A 21,713-nucleotide genomic window follows, 5' to 3' on the forward strand; every position below is an offset into this window, starting at 1 on the left:
AGAGAGAGAGAGAGAGAGAAGAAGAAGAGCTTTACAGATTGACGTTAAACTTCACGGACGCGTTTAAAGATTACGATAACGGTATGAGTTAATACGATATCGTTTTGCTTTTTGCACCACCTTGCCACAGGATCTTATTAAAACTCGACGCTACTCGCTAATCATTTTATCCTCGTTTCTAAGAATTATCTAGCCTACTGGATCGAGGGATACGATTTAACGTTTATTTGCTCTAACTTTATTTGCATCTATTGTATAATATATAAAAATCAAATAAGGTTGCTTAAAAGTATATATTGATTGCAAAAAAAAAACATACTCACACACAAAACAGCTCTGGCAAAATATATAAAAATAGGAGCGCGTTGCACTCTCGGGACAGTAGTTTGAGCAAATGTAATTTTCGATCAGTATTCCGCCTCCTCCATACACGAGCCGGGAGCTTTTGAAGCAAAATGGGCACTGTAGAGATTCAACTTTGGCGCAACCCGAAGCACAATTCCGCTACCGCGCTTCTTGACGCATCAAAACAGAAACTGCGGCTATCCCTTGGCCCCGACGTTTTGGAAGCATTCTAGCAACTTCCAACCACCGCCGTGCACATGCAGCTCGCTTAAAGGACCGAACAATTCTGCGCTATCTCTCGCAGTCGACATTCGAGTTTCGCGTCAGTCCCAGATCTACTGAGATAAGCAGAATTTACGAAACTACCACGTAACGGAAGTTGATAAGTGGCGAGGTGTCGCAGTAGCAGACTGCGAGATTAAGAATCTGTGATGCCGAGAAATGATTAATGGACAGTAGGCCAAAATGTCAAAGTTTCATCGCGACAAAGTTAATGCACACTTGAATTTTTATCAAAGCAACAGATATATACGTATATCTCGTAATTAATGGCAACGTTTTATCTAATGTATGAGAAAAATGTAATAGTTTCTCTAATAGATAATGCCACGCCCAGAGTTTCACAGCAATTTCATTATAACAGCAAACCATCTTAGTTGGTGATTCCTTTGAGAGACGCTAGCTTCTATTAGGTTCGCGGGTCGCACCCCTTAACGAGGTGAAGAGAAAAAAGAAGGTGCAAAAAAGAGAAAAAGATGATTGAAGGAAAAACTGGATAGAGAGCCGTTTAATCAATGCTTCATATCAGCGACACTTTAATGAATGTTAAATTTATAAAACATAGATATACAAGAAAAATGTAATACAAGAGAATTAATAAACTTTTCTCGCAACAAGGAACTTTCTAAACGAGATCCATGATCTTATTTCGAAAGCATACAATTTATTTTTTCAGCATTCTAAAATATTGATCTCGATATTTTAATATTTTATCTTTCAAAATTTAATTACCAAGACGTATTTTCTCCTACTCTGATGATTCTAAATATCTTTTTGAAATAGTGGAAGAAAATAGCTCGAGATATTTTTGCGAAATATTTGAACGAATATAGAGATAATGTCAGACGTAATGATAATCGCTAAAAAACGTGGTGCTGTAAAAAAAAAGGATGATCGAGCTTCCTTCTCCACTAGGAAAAATCCTGGTGAGTCGTACAATCGGAAGATACCATAGTTCGTGTTCATGGAAACGTGCCGACACGGTTGCCCAGCTATTGTCCGATTCTAGTTAGGTGTGAACGCGATGTTCAATTGGGACAAAATCTATCCCTCGAATCTTTATCAACTGACTGATCGATCCGATCTGATTGCGACACCGTCTTCGTCGTACGTGACGTCACTGGGACATATTCCCAGTAGCCACTGGAGATTCGTTGCAAAAGTCGACCATCGCCAAAATCAACTAACCGCTTCCTCAATTTGGGAACGAGCATTCATGCGTCTCAGAAGTGAAACACAATTTTTGCGAAAAAATCTATCATCTTTCATTGATAAGCGAGAAATAGGGGCGAATCTGTTATCGCGAAATTAGAATTCCATTTTACCACGAAAAGAAGGAGTTGTATTGATTTAGATCTGTCAAAATTATCTCGGGTTCTTTATCGTTGTGTGTGTGCCAATTTTTCTAAATTATTTTAGACGTCAGGTAAAAATTGAAAATATACTTTTCTTTATTTTAATAGATATTAGAACTTGATCAAATTTTATTAATTTATTGAACCATCTCAACAAGTGTCTTGGATTTTTCCCGAGTGTTTTGCATCTGAATATAATCGAGTAAAAAAAAAAAAAAGACAAAATTGTGCGCGCGTGCGTTAATTCTATTTTTTGTGAGCCGATCATTTGGCGAATTTTGCCTCTCCGTGAAACATGGTCGAGGTGTGTCCGGCTTGGAGCCAGGACCCACTAGGAGCGGACGTGCTTCGCCGTAATTCAAGTGGATAAGAGGAAAGGTGGTCCCAGCGCGCACCCTCGGGCACTAAAGTCCACAAGCTCGGGTACACAGAAGGATGCGAATGAGAAAGCCGTGTAAAAAGGATCCGGGGGATTAAGATGACAGGAGCCGCGATGGGGGATGACCGGCCACGAACGTGATTCGTGCTCGAGCCCACGGCGCGAGTATATTTCTTACGGAGGACTACTTAACTCCGCGTCACACGATCGATCCCATCTTCTCGGGACAAACTATATGCCGGACGTGACGTCTTTTGTGCGAGCCCACTTTCGCCGCGATTGTATATAACGGATCACCAATTCTCTCTTCATTTTCTAGAAGTCAGATTTGACTGAGAGAACGGGCGATTTACTTTATCATAAAAGTAAACGGTTCCGCAATAACATTCGCAAATTTTTAAATATCAAGATGACGAATAAGAATCGACTCTTGTTGCGATTTGTTTTACCATGTCGTTTCGATTGCGAGATTTTAATTCGACATTTGATTTCGACAGGAATGTAATTTTGTTTCTCGCTTAAAGTCAATGAACGATAGATGGCAAATACTATCCCATGAATTAAAAATACTTCTATCTCTATAATTGCCATGATTTTTAAATTTGCTGTCGATAAATATATCGTCGAAACGTAATACATCTTTGGATCAAAAATTTTGAAATCGCTCCCAATGAGTTGGATAGGGCAATTCTCTCTCGCTTGACTAACGCGTGAGATTGACGCGGGGGGTAGAAGGACGAGAGAGAGAAAATGGGGAGAAAGCGAGGGTGGAATAGCTACCGGCAATTATAAACGTTGTACTGGGCCGGACAATAAATAATGGTTTCTAGGCTTGTCCAGTATTCAGTCAGAGCGTCAATCATCCTCAATCAGTTAACGAGCCAGTCTACGGCCTAAATCAGAGAGTGCACGAGAGAGATAGTCGAATGAGAACGTGGATGGTGAATCGAGATGGAAAGAATAATGTAGAGAGAAGCAGAGAGCTTCGAATCTCGCGGCAGTGTCAGCTGATAGAATAGGAATGACAAAGAGGAAAGAGAGAGAGAGAGAGAGAGAAATATAGCTTAGAAGCGAGATAAATGAGAAATATCGGTTGCGATACGATAATATTTATACGATGTTTCTTGCAATTGATGATATAACGATCTTATGAATTCTGAAAAAATAATTTTTTCGCACGAGTATCTTTTTCTCGAGAAAGCTTTTAAAAAATAAAAAAATTAATAATAATTCTTTTCTTTATACAATTGAATGTTTTCAATCAATTAAAGGAAAATTTTAAACAAACTTTTGCTTAATAATTTAGGGAAATAAATTACAAGAGAAATATTTTTCCGTTAACTTTTTTTTTTAAAAGTCGACAAATCGTAACGTAAGCCGGTTCGTATTAAACGCGTGAAAAAAGCTACTCGATCTTTTGAGATAACTTTACGTCGCATTCACCATGCCATGGACGGATGTATTGTAGGACGCGCGATAAGGTCACCTCTAGTGATCGAGGACGTCGAGATTGAACTCTCGCGCTGTGCTGGACTACAAGTTATCATTGGAATCGCCTGTAACGTATCGAATCATATTGAAGCGTCCGCCCCGTCTGCCAACTGGTGGACAATTGGGTCTGCGAGGGGGATTGGTTTATCATCTCGTCGACAATCGGAAAAGTTGGAACGTCAATCGGCAAAGTGCAAGCATAGGCACCGCGTTACACAGTAGTTGTTATCGGTCGCGCAGACTCAATTTCAACAGAGTGGCAACGCTTTCGTGTATATATTGGGGGCAGAACTGTCTTTCGGATTGACAGTGGCGAAATTCGCTTCCAAAACGCGCCCTGTGTTTCCATCGTTGAAAATCAACTCCGATATAGCAACGCTGCTCGGCGAAATTAATTCATCGCTCGTTCGTAGCGACCGTGATTCACCATTCCGTTCGAATGGAATCGGCGGAGCGGCAATTTGGCTAATAGCGTGAAACGAATGTTTGCCGACTGTAATCTTTTTATTGCCGTTTATAAATCGCGCATTTGCACGATTTTGCACGGTAGCGCGGCCTGCTTTTACAAAGTAGTACGTAAGACAAATTCGCACGTGAAACCATTAGGGGTGAAGGGGCGAGAGTTTCAATCTCGAATACAATCTTGCTTTTTACGAAGATGAAGTTTCTTTTTTTCTCCACAAAGGTGTCAGTAATTAGAAGCGAAATCAACACCGAATCCGACAAACATTCCATTCCTTTCAATCCGCATTATTGATTTCTGTTACTGTTTCCCGTACGCTTGCTTTGTTTTTATCGGATCGAATAATCTTTTCTCTCTCCCATTTCTTCGCGCTTTTCTTGCCGGGTGCAAATGCCATTCTCGCATTTGCATATAAATAAAAACGCGTATGTGAATTTGATTACGTGTCTAAGAAAAGCAAAGGCAGATTTTTTTTTTAATCGTTCTCAATTCTTTGTTTCGCGTGTTTAACCGCGCCATTCTTTTGTACAAAAGTTTCTCTTTCATCTTACTCCCGATATATATATATTTTGTAGAGATTTTTTCTTTTTTTTTTTTTTAATTATTTGCCTCGTTAAATTTTCCGCGGAAGGAAAGCGTCGTGTGTCGCGCGGCTCTGACGTTGCGAGGGAGCGGCAAAGTAACGCCACTTCCTCGCGTCGTGCACTCGCCGTAATTCTATAAATCACCTTTGCTATAATAGGGGCGAAATTCAATGAACGTTCTGATAGGACATAATTGTGTTTCGCCGCTCATCGAGGAAGAGCGCATACATACGGGGGACAGGTATTCCAGTTATCGCAGCTTAGACGAGACATCGCGTCGCTATTGGACAACGGCAGGGCACAATAGACACTCCGACATTCGTAGAGGAAACTCTCGCGCACTTCTGTCATTTCCTCAAGTAACCCCATTCGACGTTCGTCGATCGAATATATCCGGTACGAGCGGCGTTTACAATATACTGCGTATACGTCCCGTCATTCATGTCATTATTTCCTTTTTTTCCTTTCGTCGCTCGCAATCGTTACAAACGACGTTCTCTCGACACACGTACCCTCTGCTGCCATTGCCATTATTATTATTATTATGTAATTATATTTATAATTAATCATCAATTTAAAATAATGGAACTACAGTATAGGACGGCATTACGGCGTCACAATGGCCGCCGCGTCAACGTGACAAGCCGTGTTTTTGTGACGCGCATGTAATTACTGCTTTCATCCCGCGTTTAACGGGGAACGAATTTAATCCGGTGGTATTCACGTAGACGACCGACGACCCCCGCCCTGCGAAGCTTCGAAGAAATGACGCGAAGACTCGGGAGATTCGAGCGAGCGTAGGATCGGAGGGACCGCGAATTCAAGCGAATCGTTGGTCCGGATTAATCTTTCCCATTCGCGTTGCAAACAAGATCTCGATACACGTTTCCTTCCCCAGCTTCGTAAGTAATTTCGGCCTACGACAAGCTTTATGGCTTTGAAAGCTTTCGCTGGGAAAGGGAGAAAGAGAGAGAGAGAGATTAAAGATGCTTTTGAAATAATTTAGCAGCATTAATTGACGTTGATCAAAGGTTGTCGGGAAACTTTACGAGCAAAAGTAATCGCAGAAGCATTCAATTGCAATTTAAACGTATATATACACACGCAATGCATATGTTTTCATATATGTAGACGGATTAATTTGGCCGAAACGCAATGAGATAATACGCGAGAAGAAAATTAAAGGAACGCTGGCAATCGCGCTTATTTCCATTGGAGGCCGGAGGAGAAAAAGGGGGATGTTCAACGTATTCGGTGAGAAATTACGAAAAATAATCTCGAAAAATTATCATGAGAATGGCTCCCGTGGCTGTGCGCGGACGTCTAGCCAAAACAACAAAGCCGTCTGGTCCCATCTGCATAACAATGTTTAGCCGTGAAAACAAAGCATCGTGACGTGGCAGGAAGCAGCGTTAAAAAAAAAAGTGATGTATTAACTCGCCCACGATTTTCGACGAGATCGTCGAATTTAAACGCGAAGCCCCGCTGTTAATTGCTCGGGTTAATTCCACCAAAAGTCTGTTCTTTGTCGACGCTATCTTCCAACATTTCGGCAAATTATTATCAAAAGTCGTCTCCAACGATGAGAAATTAGCGCAAGCTTCTTTCAATCTTAAAATCTCGTAATTTTAGAAATTGATAATTTAAAAAAATCACATTCGACGGCATATGTAGTAATAAATTCCTTTCGCAGAGAAAGAACTCTCTATCATACCTCCCGCAGGCTCGACAAATTTCGGTCGAAAGCTCGTAAAAAAAAAGCGACAAAACGCGACCAACGATGGACGGGTACAAAGCACGAAAGTGCGTGATGCACTCCCGTGGCGTGCTCGCGAGTAGTAACCCTAAATATTAACACACGAGGAACTTATGCAGGCGAATTGCGCCCCGCATTACCGTCACCACTAGGCCGCGCTTTTCGCACAGGCTATTACCGCAGAAATATTGAATTTCGTTATCGATCCGAATAATTATCCCGTGGCCGACCCCACGTACCACTAAGGACAAGCATTATTGGGGGCCATAAAGTTCCGGCAACTCTTCAAAAAGGTCCGGCGTCGGAGAGTGGAGAGTGGCGGTTTCGAGCGAGATGAAAAGTGGGCAAGACACACGGACTTTCATAAGTACCGTCGACGTGCATTACGCGCGAAAGAATGTGGGACTCTGAATGCGACGCGGGCACGAAAGCGCGAGCAGTCAACGGTGGGCGTTTTAGTACCGATTATTTCGCTGTTCCAAGTGTAATCCAACGTCGCGCGCTGCGCATTCCCTTCGCCTCATCGACTTCGGGGGAAGCTGGGCGGAAAAAAGTATCGGCAATTAGAAAAGAGTCACGCGAATACAAACGCCGCGATTAAACGTTCGCTCTCTTTCTTCCTCTCGCTCTTTTAATACCCGTTTCCTACCTCGCTCCGATGAGACAAATCGCTACAAGCGGCTTAATTTCGCGCTCGCGTGCAAAGGAAAACGGGACAAAAGCACGCTGTGTCCTTTGAAGGCATGTAATATGAGAAACAATCTACCGACGAAATTTTCTAAACGCGGGATAATCACGCGTTCTTATCGATACACGCGTCAAAGAAAAGCGCAGCGCGCAAACTTTGTCAAGGGAGTATCGCATCAGAGCTTCCCTTTCCCACTTTATATCACTTATAATTTGTCGAGAGGCGGCGGGCGAAAATTCAAACAGAGTTTATCAACTTCTCGCTTTATTCCCGGATTTCTTTCGAAATGGAATAATTTGTCAGAAACGACGCGATATGTCGATGATATCTCTGGTTCAATTTTGTGCTCCGATAAGCCTTTTAAGAAAATCCGGCCCATCAATTGTAAACGGAATTTCATTTGCAGCGAAAATACACTCCGCTGCCGCGAGTAATACGAGTTATTGTCAGCGTGAACCGCTGGAACAATTCGCGAATTGATATCAACGCAACACACTGACAAATCCTATCGCGAGTGTGTTTATGGCGAGAAGAGCCTCATGATTTCATCACGCGATAATCACACCGGAAAACGCGATGATCAAACAACAGTGTATACGCTTGACGCGTATGTAATATCGTTCCGTATCACTCAAATTCATCAAAGTGATTACAATCGTTAACCTTTCGCAAATAGTGTCAGCGAAAAATAAATTCTATAACGCATCAACGCGCCTAGCAATTTGCGTGTCGTTCTGTTGTCAAAACTGTCATCGTCCAAATATTTTCGAATTGATTGGTCAATAAATTTCAATCTTTCGCATTTGATTCCTCAGCCAAATACATCCACACATTTGTATATTTATATTTTATAGTTCTCTAAATAACTCTGTGAGAATGCGAATGAAATGGACAAATTAACGGAAAAGCAAATTTATGCTTCAAAAAATCGTCTCAATCAAATATTCACCACGATTTCAAATTTAAAACTCTTACGTTATGTAAGCAAGTAAAATATTTTTACGGATTTTTCTCGAATCATTCACTTTGATAAATAAATGTTTTTGCTCCGCTTGATTCTTTATTCTATTCTTTCATCTACTTTTAACTATACTATAATAATTCAAAATGTCAGTTGCATATAACAATAACGAGATCCTTCTACCAGTAAAGGGAACATTTAATGTTTCATTTCCATCAATGATTTATTACGCGAGCAAGAGAGAAATCCCGGGAGGGGGGAAAGAAGAAGGAGGAGGAACGAGAGGGACGAAAATGTAAAACAGTGATGCAGGTCAGCGTATAGGGCGATTGACCGGCAGTAGTATCCGTCTCACGATAGCGTCAGCCGCAACTACACATGACTCCAACCCCGATATGTCTGACTACGTATCGTTATTTCTACTGAAATCCGCCGCGCTGAGGATCGCGATCAAAGTGTGTGCATATATATATATTGTACAAATACATGTGTGCAGGTATGTATGGATACATGTATAGTATGAAACCGGAAATATTCGGCGAGGTACAATTCCCGACAAGAGACATTGTCGACGACAGCCGCGGACGCGAGAACACAAACAGCAATCGTTGAGTTTAGCGCGCAACAAACGTACTCTCCTCGTCGACTGCGGGGAAATACGCTTTATGCCTCTTGATGAACATGGTATTACGCTTCAGATACACCATACTCGAAAATAATAGACGTGACTTCAGTTTCGGAGAAACGAACCTGCTGAATTTTTAATTTAATTTCCCCTCGCTTTTTTCCGCGTAATTTTATTTCTTTCCACTTCGTTGGCCGAATAAAGTCGAAATTTTAATATAGTTTATATTTCAGTGATTTTTTTTTTTTTTTTTGAATCGAGAGAGAGAGAATTTTGTTGCCGAATCTTTTTTTCTCTCGTCTCTTTCATAAAACAATGGGTTAAAGTAAAAAGAAAGATGCCTCTTTAATTCTAATTTGATTTTGATTTTCAATATGAATAATGAAATATTATCGCGTACATTTACGTAATGCTTATAAATATTAAATTAATTAATATGATATAATATTATTGGTAGTTTCCAAATAGTAATAGGATATTTTTCAAGCGCGTAAAAATGTTTTGTCAAAATCATAGATGTAATATCTTTTTTTAGTGACAAAAACAACAGAATATTTTTCTCGAGAGCTTAATACAATGGTGGAGATATTTTATAATTTCCTTTTAATCCGTTCCGACTCTTTTTCTCTCTCCCCCTCTTTCTTTTTCTCTAGTAAAAGCTATTAAAAACTAGACTAAAAGTAGGAAAAGTGATACGCGGTCGCGCTTATTTAACTCTCCGTTAATCGCAATATTTTTCTCCTATGCATGATCGCAATATATCTCACGTATATATTAATTTTTGTTATTATTTTCCTCTGCTTCTTGAAGAAATTTTTCTTTATTTAGCTAATAGATCAGGCACTAAGGTACATAAAAAATAGTGAAGAACAATACATTGTAGCTTAACTATTGATTATTGCGACTAACGGAGAGTTAATATTAAATTTACAGAACTTACTTGCGTTATCTGAAGTATTTCACATGGCGCGCAGGATGTAAAATTGTGGATACAATTATCCGAGTTTTCTCCTCTTTCCTTGCGTAGAACAGAACTGTATCGTTGTAACTTGCTCCAAGGTCGACGATTAACTGACAGGCGACGTGCGAACACGCGCCATGAAAACATTCCCCTCTCTTTTATTTTTCCGGACGCGATGATGGAAAAAAAGGAAATATTCGTTTGCGCGAAAAAAATTCTTTTTATCGCGATTTATTTATTTTTCATGCTACGGATATATTTGCGAGTATTTGCTCGATTCTATTTCGTTAACTTTTCGGCGATAAGTTGTAATCGCGTGTTATCGAGAAATTTGAATTTTCGTCCATTCTCTTATCTCCGTCACAAAATGATTTTAATCGCGATATCAATATTATATCTTCCCTTCAGTTGTTTGATTTTATATGATTGTGACATATCTACGTTAATCTGCCAGATATGTCGATGCGAGTGTCGACACGTGATATTCTGGTCACTCTCGTATTTTCCAGAAAATCGACATTGACTATATCGATCGGCTTGTTATCCCAATGAGACATGTTAAAATTTCACAAATTTTCATTCGCCTTGTATCACTTGTCGCGACAATATATCATCGATATATAGTAAAGTAAAGAAGCTGGGAAACAGAAAAGTGAAGAGGACAAAAAGACGAAGACAGAATGATGATAAAGGCATGCTGTCTCTGTCTAATATTGACAACTTTCACTTCTTAACCTTCGGTCTAGATATGTTTATGTTTATAGCACGGATCATAGTTATCAAAGTTAGTATTCCAAAGGATCTTTGGTCGAACGGAACGCGCTTTCCTCTCCTCCAACGCGCGGGAAAATGAAGGAGAGGGAATACGCTACCGCATTCCATGTCGAGCGTTCATCGTATTCGCGTTCAGTCTGTCGATCGCTCGTCAACCTTGAAGAAAATTACGACGATACGCTAGTTCGCTGCTCTCAAGGAACAAGAGATATTTGGAAAACTTTTCGTATTGTGCGTCACATTGTGCGCGTGACGTGAAATACTTCAGATAGCACAGGTAAGTGCAAAAATCCTGCGTTAATCTTTCCGAGGCAGTTGAGAGAGTGATTTTCCTATGATTTTCGTACGACGTAATAATAATTGCGGAAGAAGAGGCGAGGAAGAAAGCGACGCGCGTATTTTCAGCTCGCGATGTGGCTAAAGTGGCGTACTTTTTGCGATTATATTTCGCGGTTAAAAGAGAGAAAAAGAAAGAGAAAGAAAGAATACGATTCGAAGATTATGTGTGACGCCTGTGCGTATATTTACTCGGTTATTTATCTTTGCATGTTTTTTTTTTATCTCGCAATATACAGTATCGCGTCGTAAAAATCGATCGAAATCATTTGTACTTTTTACTTTTTATTTCTTTACACGCGAATGAAGAGAAGAGAGGAGAATGAATTTACATTTACAATAGAAGTAGACTTACTTCTTAGAAGATTTATTAGAATACCGTAATATTATAGTGTAAAAGCATAAAAAGATTTCTCTCGTGAAGAAAATATCGCGTCTGCTTATCATTATGTTAACGCAACAGCCTCGTTGACTTGAAGACGATCATAAAAGCGCTACAAATGGTTTAGATAATTTTAACCGGTTGATCGTAAAATACTGGAGAAGGAATACGGCTCCTGCGAAAGAAATTAACACAGAATTACGTCAACTAAGAAAAAAAAAAAAATTTATTGTACGCGTACCGTAACGTAAATCGGTTGTCACTTTATTCTCTCACTATTTACCCTTTGTCTTAAGGATCGGGGGATGAGAGCGGAAAGGACGCGTGTGTAAAAGAAGAGGGAGGGGGGAGGGTTATAGGACAAGCTTGCATATGCATATATGCAACGTATACGAGGAGAGTGTAGATAAAAACAAAACAAAATATTAAAAAGTATTCAGAGAGAGAGAGAGAGAGAGAGAGAGAGAGCTACTCTCGAAATTCATGTAATCTAAAAATAGTAAAAGGAGTTTCCCCGACAACTTTATCCCGGCGAGTCATATTAAATAATAAATAATGCGATCACAATTATTGCCAAATCCTCCTCCCCTCCCCGTCCTCCGTTTTCTTCTTCCTCTTCCTCCGCGCATCGCACGAGGCTTAACGACACGCGTAACGAAATTAATGTGCCAATAAATATTTAGAAACGTGTAATTTTCTTGCATGCTATGCAAAGTAACCGCTAACGGACGGCTACATTTATTCCGTTGCTATTTACCCTTTGCTCGGGCATTTATCATTTTTACGAGGGGGCGCAGAGCGTAACATCAGCGAGGGGAACAAGGCGCGCGAAGGGAAAGCACGAGAGAAGGAGAGCGACTTGGTGCACGAGACCGTGGATTAGGGCGGTATATTGGAAATGTGAATTCGACTGTACTCTGAAATTATCCAACCTAAATATATAAAATGATACCGCACGTTTTCAGTTATGCGTGTCGATAAAAAGCTAGATTTCCTAAACAACACGGCGGACGTCTCCTTTCTTTTCTCTCCTCCTCTCTTTTTCTCTCCTCCTCTCTTTTTCTCTCGCTCAATATTTTATGTCGTGAACGAAATCTATTAGCCACTAGAAGGAGTATAATATTTGCTCGCGAATTCTCGATGCACACTATCCACATCGGTTATTTGCCGCATGATATTCTTTATTTTATCGCCTTTTAAAGCCCTAGTTCTTAATCTTTCCTGATATCACGCTGTTAAAAAAAAAAAAAAAACATGTACACAAAGAAGAGAACATACATTTCTCGTAGTTTTTTTTACGCTAAATACGAGTTCAAATTTTAAATTGCGCCATTACATAATAATTTTGTGGAATTTGTGATTAAAATTGCTAAATGAGCTTTTCATATATGTATATTATTTAATATTTATTTATATTTATTTTTATTGTATGTTTTATGTTTAATATAATTATTACAAAAAAAATGTAATCAATATAATTTTTAATTTTTTATATTTTCATATATGTATAGCTATGGTATGTAATGTATTGGAAGAAGCTTTATTGCAATCACAGAAAGTGCAGTATGTTCTCTACTTGTTTGTAATATGTTGTAAAATTTCAATCCTTAAAAGGAATTTGTTGTGTCGATTATGGTAACTAATACATTCATAGTTGAATATTGGATCTGTTAAAGTTGCAAATTAGATCATTAAAAATTTATTTTCAACAATTTTCATTTATTTTTAATTATTTTTATTCAAATTTAAGAGTTTTTTAAGAAAATATGTGAATCTGAAGTCAAAATTGTTAAAATAATTAATTAAATTAATTAATATGGATTAATATAAAAATTAAAGATTTTTGCAGAAATTTATATATTTGAAATTTATCAATTTTGATATCAAATTTGTATTTCATCAGATCTAAAAATTAAAATAGCTTTTTTTTAAAATTTTAATAAAAAATTTGCTCAAATTGTGACGTGTAGTGCCATTTGTATTAAGCCGAAATTATATTCATCTTAAAAAAACTACATGATCATTCTTTTCCTTATATCTGAAAAAAATTATTTTTTGTCAAACTGTATAGTCGCTGAATTTTCGAAAATGCTATCGTAATTCTACAAAAGAACTTTTTTATTTTACCAGTAACCATCAAAAACATACATATTATATCAAGAAATCGAAATTTATTCGCGTTATTCTTTGAAAACGTAGAGTTTTATACTCCAAGAAAAAACGTCGAATGTCCTGATTCGGAACCGCGCACACACTTGTAGCTTAAAAAAATATATGTCAGTCTGAAGATGTAATCGAAGCGGAACGTAGGGAAAGAATGGGCGACGTGATGAAGCGAGAAGGAATAACGATGAGAATATAGGAAACGATAGTTCGAGGGCAAAGATCGCGAACGAGGCAGGACGAGAGAACTAGTCGAACGAAATATTGGAAAACTGGCTGCGCGGCAAGATAAAACGTTTCATAAAACAGACATCGATTCCGTATTACCCCGACGCCAGCGCCGACGTGAATCGAGAGTGTGCTGTCTGCGAAAAGGGTAAGGTCCTCCGTCGGAGCGTATAAAGGGAGTGAGAAAGAGATACGCATTTCCTTATTGCGTCTCGCTCGTATCTTCTCGCCCCTTCGTCTCCAGTTCGCTTGTTCCATTCTTGCTATCCAGCCGCATTCGCTGCATCCCATTATCGTGTTACGGTGATCTAAGGAAGAAGAACGAGGAGAGATTCTCTGACGCTGTTACGCGTAAATCTCAACGAACGCACGATTGAGGCAAAAAATATTTACACTCAAAAGAAATGAAGAAAATTCTTCACACAATTTTTTTTCTCACAGATTTGAAAGCCATATGATTTAGAAGTCGCATACGCATTTTTATATCTGGATCGCGTGACTTATTCTACATCGTAAGCATTAAGAAACATATATATATAATTATCGTTATGTATATCGTGAAATATAATCAAAGTTACATCAAATGTGATGTTTGTCGAGAGGAAATATCCTTTTGTTAAATAATTACAAAATCCGTATAGTGTCATTGCGGCGATGCTGTTTTATGACCATATGAATAATGGTATCGTCTTGCTCTTGGCTAAATACAGATTGACAATAATAATAATTCTTCTCTTCCGCGCTAATCGCGCATTTCACATGTAAAGCATATATCGCCACTTTCGTTAATAAAATACAGTAATTTCGCTAGCGGGAGCTTTTGACGTTCATTTATATCAAACGAAACCCGATACCGCGCCGCTACAGGGAAATATTTTACATTTCCATTAATATATAGTTACTATATTACGCGAGCATATAATTGCAGTTAATGTCAAACAGGAATCGCTGAACGTGCTCTCTCGTATAAAATCTCATTTCGGAATTATTGCGAAACACGAAACGGCAAAAATCAACTACTTCTCTTTATTTCTCATTTTATTTGTAGTTTCTTTCTTTTTCATTTCCGTTAATTCGCAAATTTATTTCGTATACTATTATTGTATATCGTTATTGCCCGGTTTTGCAAAAAACAAATCTTTTTACCCTTTACTTTTCTCAAATTTAAGGAACATTGCTGGCAGAGATTGTTATTGGAATTTTATTCAACCAGTAACGAGTATCACATACAGCGAATGAACTCTCAATTTCGCGAAACGCGCGCGTGCATAATTCGCGCGAGCATGAAACCATAATATAACATAAATGTCATAGATTACATTGATCGGTGGCTTGATTATATTTTCCAATTATCCATTGTAATCAGCCGGTGCCCCCGCGGTTCGATTTGGTCGGCGCCGATCGACCGTTCTTTCTTTCTTTGTTTATTTATTTTTTTTTTCTTTTTTGTTATTTTTCTTCGACTATATACGCGCGCGATATCTACGCGATATCGATGAAACGGAAATGAGCGGTGTCCGTTCAAAATATCGGATAACGCGCGGCTGCGATTTAATTGCGTTATCGCCGGCTACCTGCACCACGCCGCGCTCTATTCCCTGCGCGCACGATAATTATTCCATCGATTTGAAATAATTATATCGCGAACTCGTAAGCGGGTAATAGTCGATACTACCACGGTTCGCTGCGACAGTCAATGAATTGCAACGCAGATTTTTTTCAACGCCACTTTCAACCCACTTTCTCCTCCCCTTCTTCAACGCGCGCGACTACTATTATCCGCGTCGCGCTCCACAAAATCTCTTTGCGTGAACCTCGAATTTCACTGGCTGGAAATTGCGATCCTTTTCTATGTACATATTGGAATACGTCGATCGTGCCGCGAATTTTCGAAATTTTTGATAATTTTCTTACAATCGAACGAAAAAGAAATCTTGAGATATAATAATACGAATTTGAATAGAACGTTGACTTGAAAATTAAAGAATCTATCATTATATAAGAAAAATAATTCGTATAAATTTTAACATAAATATAAAATATAAATAAATAATTATATATATGTAAGAAAAAATATATATTATATATTGTAATATTATATAATACATATGTATATAAAAAATAAAAATAATATATAAAATATAAATAATATAGAGATAAATGAAATTCAATAATAAAAAATGGAAGAAAAATTTCTATTTAAAAATTTGCTAAAAGAAAAGTACTGTATGCTTATCTAATGTACATATCGTATGATTCTACGCGTTATAGGATTGATTTAAAAAAATTTCCAACGACATCTCTCCTCCCTCTCGTTACAGGATCGACGCACGAGATAAACCGGTGACGAAGGCGCAGCATTCATCGGACGCCGGCGTTTTCGGTCCACGGGCCTTTTTCCGAACCACTTTTCCAAACCCGGCGGTTCTGGTGATCGACGATATAAAGCGGCACGACGCGGCGACATACCGATGCAGAGTGGATTTCCGGAAGGGTCAGACGCGCAGTTTCCGATACAATTTGACCGTGATCGGTGAGTACAATGGACCACAAAAAAATTTCATTTATTATTGTGATTCTTGATTTCTCGTTGTTCACAAATGTGCGTTGCAACTGAACGTACGAGTATAATTTCTTTTTATAAACGATAGTTTGCTCGCCCCCCCCCTATATTTTCGTTTCCATACTTTTTTTTTATTTTATTTGACAGACATTGTTACAGGATTTTCTAAATAAAAATAATAACGAGAAAAATTTTTTTGAAAAAGATCAAATTAAGCTCACACAATTGTTTTGCAAGCTTTATTTTGAGAGTTTTATTTGACCAATAATTTTTTTTGTTCAACTTACATTTTAAATTGTAGTTTTGCCCTTATTTTTAAATATCGTACGTTTTATCAGCCGTGTTTTATATTTTTATTAAATTTTTGCTAAATATCAAAAGTTCTCGAAAGTTTAAAAAATAATAATATAAAATAAAAAATATATAATAAAAACATATTCATTTGTTAAATGTATGTACAAAAATCGAAAACGATAATGGAGTTAAAACGAATATATAAAATGAATATATAAAACGAAAGATTTTAGAAACGAAATTTTTAGAAGCTTTAGATATATCACCAATAAATCGTCACATACACAGTATAAATAAATACAACGAATGGCAGAGCAGACATTTGCGTGAAAAGTAGATCACCGCTCTTCTCTCTAATAAAAAAAAAATCACGACAGACTAATTTATTGCGGCTTTAAAAAGGAATCTTAAAATGAGCGTTACACTCTCTCTCTCTCTCTCTCTCTCGCGGACGTTGGATGGGAAGATGAGAGCCGGAAGGCAAAGGGAAAAATAGCGAGTTTCGCGAGAAATCGATCAAGTTCTGCGTCACGAAGGAACGATGAGATCGTACGCGCGACACGAAGAGTACTAAAGGGTCGTTATTTCGCGGGAGGTAAAGAGAAGGGCGTGTTATCCGATCGATCTCTCGTTCTCGAGTCTCGAACTTGCGACCGAAGGCCGCGCGTTTACTATCCGTCTACCTATTTAAACACACACACACACACACACACATACATACAATCATTCACATTCGCAGGCACGTACTCGCAAAACCCGACGAAAAGTGCGACCCTCGAAGGGGGTGCACGTCTGATCAAACAAATGCTACGATCGTTGAAAAATGCATGAGCCAATCGCGAAAGCGTTGCTGCATGCATGGTGCCGGTTTTATGACACGCGGCTACCACATGTACACTTCTTCGAGCATCTCATTACGGACGGATCGGCGAGATTCAAAATCGGATGATGAATTCGCCGTAACGTAAATACATTCCGACTTTCGGAGATGTAAGAAGGGCGATCTATAAAAAAAAATGTCGCGACCATGTCGATGATTTCACTTCCAGCCGTACTGTATCCTTGGAGTAATATCCGGGATGCGCTTTCTTTATCAGAGATGTGTGCGAGCGAATGCAGAGTTACTGCACCGTGCAAGTTGATCAGAAAGTATACGTCGTACACGCGAGAAGGTGTAACTTTCACGGAAGCCCGTTCAAAGCGGTCGGTAACGGAGTACATTCGAACCTCGGGATAGCTCGCGGCGGGAATATAACTTGGAAAATCCCGCTCCCGATCCTTTCGATACCGGAATCCGTCTTTGGCGCCAATCCCGCCGTCTCTCTTCGCCGCCTTCGCTGTCGACTGCAGGTTGAAGAGCGGAATAGTGAAAGGAAGAGAAGAAAAGAGGCATAAAGAGGAAAAAGGGGAAAGATAGAGAGAGAGAGAGAGAGAGAGAGAGAGAGAGAGATAGAGAAAGGATAGAGATAGGTGGTGAGAGCGTAAGTGTCGCAGTGCAGATTCCGGGAAGATCCGGCGTGGAATTTCTCGGGCTGATCCCTCGGGCGATCTAACCCTTTCTGGTAATAGTCAAGTGTGCACCGTAGTGTTTCTGAAACGTCCAATTGAAAACACTCCATATATATCGAATATCCATGTAAGACAAACAAATACAGAATATCCCAGAATAAACGGACGGATATTCTTATTGATGGATACCTTTCCGCGAATTGTGGAAATTCATCTTTCCTTAACGAAAAAATATGTGGAAGGAGGTCGCAATCAATCATCAAATACTCCATCATCTTTATATATAATTAATTTAATTTACTAAAATTTTATTAATGCAAATCAATTAAATCGATTAAGGAACATGTATTACGAAAACGAGAGTTCTCTATTTGTAGAGGATATATCTCGTATACGCGACTTCCTGAAGGGCAATCCATTTTCCGACCATCTTGATCCTGCTTTTTGCCGACACGTGCTCGCCCCCTCGACACGTATCCTCCAAATGCTCTTCGGGAATCTGCCTTGGAAGGACCCCCGTCCAATTCAAACGTATTCGCGGTATTCCAAAAAGTAACGAACGAAATTGGCCTCCGCGGGTGCGGTATCAAACCTCACAGAGGACAAGGTATTTTCATCAGAGAAGATTGGTTCCCGAGAGTTCCTAGATTGCGTCTCCCTCTCTCTCTCTCTCTCATACACACACACAAACATACACTTCCCTCTACCCCCAACTTTCCTGGGCTCTTCCACCACCGGCAACGTCCCATCTACGTTAGCGCGATGCAATGTCCGAGCGCGTCTCTTTTCCTAGCTTGCGTATCGCGGTGTCGGTAGAAAAAACGTATCTAAACTCTTCGACATTTAACTTTGCATGAATGCGACCACCGCAGTTGGACAAATCTCGACGTGTGCGTGACCTTTTGTTTATTTTCCCCAGCGTATTTTGTTCGTTTGCTTACATCTTTCCGAGGAACGCAGGCATTGAGATTCCGACTACGATTTATATATATATAAGAAATTCCACACACGCATATACATAATTTCTGCACCTGTTCATCTCACGACATTGCATCGCGTCGCTATGTGTACAACAAGACGTTGATTAAAGGATCATAATGTACTACTATTAGACTGAAATTAGAAAATTAACAGACAGACAATTAAGGGCAACGTGCAAAATCTGTCGCGACAAAATTTCAGGCGGGTATCTTTATTTAAAACTCAAGCACGTATATCATCGGAATATTAATTTAACGATAATTATGCGAAGTATGTTACAATCAGCCATACAAGACTTCTCATTATAATATATAAGGAACGAAAGGGTAATTTTGTAACATGTACACGATAGACTACAGTCGTAAGTTGTTGCAGGCACAATGGCGATATATTAACGCACACAACTAGCGCGCGTGAAGCGCCCGTCTTATAGATTACGTTAATGCGCCGGTATTGTTATACTATCGTGTTACAACGCTCTGCGTATGTGCGTGTGTGTCCGTAGTATATAACGGGCACAATATTATTATCCGCCGTAATCGCGTAAGTATATTACACACCGGCGCGCGAAGCATAATACAGTTTCGCGAACATCCTTTGAAATGTGTGTCGTTGCTCCGGAGCGATCTCGCGAAACACGATTTCACTTCCAAAATACTGATGCTTTAAGAAGAGAGAGAGAGAGAGAGAGAGAGAGAAGCTACGTGAGAATGTTTATAATAATATCTATCTGCCAATGGTAGATTATAGAAGAGAAATTTTACTCGCGTCTCTCTCTCTCTCTCTCTCTCTCTCTTCTCCCTCTATCACCTTTTCTCCAAATTTTATTTTTCCTTTGAGTCACCGATTACTCTTACACGTAATTATCCTCGTTCCCTCCTCTGTCTCTTTCTCTCTGTGTGCAAGAAGATGGGGGCGGCAACATTCTCAAAGTTAGCGAGCTCGTACGACGGCGTCGGTGAAAAGAAGGATAGCGCAGATTAGAGGAACGAGAATTAGAATTTCAGAAATCCACGCCGGAACTTTCCGCGTTAGCTCAGGGCAAACTCCCTCGGCGAATGGGGTGCGAAGGGGGTGAGCGGTGGGAGGGAGGGGGGGGCAGGGAGGGAGGGAAGGAGTACGAATGGACAAACCCTCGTCGTTAAGTCTTCCCTTAATTAACCTAACCTTTTCCCTCTCATTCACTCCCCGTCCCTCTTTCCCTCTCGTAATTCTGCGTTTTCTCTTTATGTACGTATTCCGTCTCTCCAGTCTCTCGCATTAAAGCCGCGGGAGAAAATCTTTCGTCTGCGTTTCTCGCAAAGGGACAGGGCGCCGACCGAGATCGATGCTTTTACCTTGGCAGTTGGAGTAATAATATCGGGAGACACTCGAGCGCGATAATACGAGTCGAAATTAAGCTCGAAATAATATAAAGCGCCTTTGTCATCGGCGCGGAGTTTACGCGACGGGTCTCTCCACCGGAATAATTCGAGACGGACGGAAGCTCGACGGATTATCGGAGGGAGAGTCGGTCGCGGAAGGAGTCTGAATTTGAGCTTGAGTACCTTCTCAAGGGTTTAATCTCTCGGCTGTATATAAAATGTCTTTCCTCATATTCGTTAAATAATACGCTTCGACAGCGTTTTCCATCGATCGCGTAGCGTCAATGTAACGTGACATCATGGCTTCGCTTATTCTAGATAAGTACACCACATTGAGAGAGAGAGAGAGAGAGAATAATCGATATGCCTCCTTTTACATATCGCACGGTATCTATCGCGAAATGAAAAAAAAACAGTACCGCGCAAGAATAAATCTTTTTGTGCGAGGGGAATCTATCAAAGTTGCAAAACGCACATTCCGAGTCGCAATTTGTATGGCGGAGAGAGAGAATGGGATGCTTATACGAGGAAGAGGCACTCGTAAAACCGTCCGAAAAGTCTCGCAAAATTGTAACGAGCCACTGCGCGAGAAAAGTTTCACGGTTCCGCAGCGCCCGAGCACTCTCGTACGGAGAAAGTTAAGAATTAAACGCGATAACAACGTGGCGTCTTTCGCTCTTGTTGAGCGCAAAAGCGCAACGATTGATAATCCGACTCGCGAGAGGCAATAGGGTCCTCCAAGGTAGAAATAATAACAGCGAGACACTTTGACGCGCGAGTGAAGATCGGCGAAAAATTCAACTCTCTCGCCTCTTCAACCAAAAGGGGTTCTACCTTCGCTGAGCAGAAATTTGTTCCACCCTTTTAAGCGAGCGCGCACGGCTGCATGCACTTGCGCACAAACACACACACGCACACACACCCCACGCGCCCACACACATACGCGCGCGATGAACAATGAGGGGGTTTGTATATCGAGGTCGGCAACCCTTTTTCCAGCCGGGGCAGGTACACGAGCTATATTCTACTATGCGTCGACTAATGGGGTATAAGTGAGCCCCTGCGTGCGTGCGAGAGAGAGAGAGGAGAGTGAAAAAAAGTAGCCTATTCGCGGTCGTATAGCACCGCATAATCGAGCTCCTTTGTGACGAGGCTAATTAACTGTTCTCTATCTCTATTCCTCGCACATTTCGTTCCCGTATTCTTTTCGCGCAAATTGAATCGCGGGTCTA

General features: G+C 39.9%; 1 protein-coding gene across 5 annotated transcripts in view; it reads left to right on the forward strand.

Moving 5' to 3' along the window:
• The window catches only part of LOC126858056 (nephrin-like), a 344,534-nt gene that overhangs the window by 242,495 nt on the left and 80,326 nt on the right, over positions 1-21,713 (forward strand). For all 5 annotated transcript variants that reach the window (XM_050608060.1, XM_050608062.1, XM_050608061.1 and 2 more), the window contains one exon: positions 16,092-16,303. In XM_050608060.1, the coding sequence (XP_050464017.1) occupies positions 16,092-16,303 (212 nt within the window). The remainder of the gene's footprint in view (positions 1-16,091; positions 16,304-21,713) is intronic.

The sequence above is a fragment of the Cataglyphis hispanica genome, chromosome 24 (assembly GCF_021464435.1).
Source record: "Cataglyphis hispanica isolate Lineage 1 chromosome 24, ULB_Chis1_1.0, whole genome shotgun sequence".
Taxonomy (NCBI): domain Eukaryota; kingdom Metazoa; phylum Arthropoda; class Insecta; order Hymenoptera; family Formicidae; genus Cataglyphis; species Cataglyphis hispanica.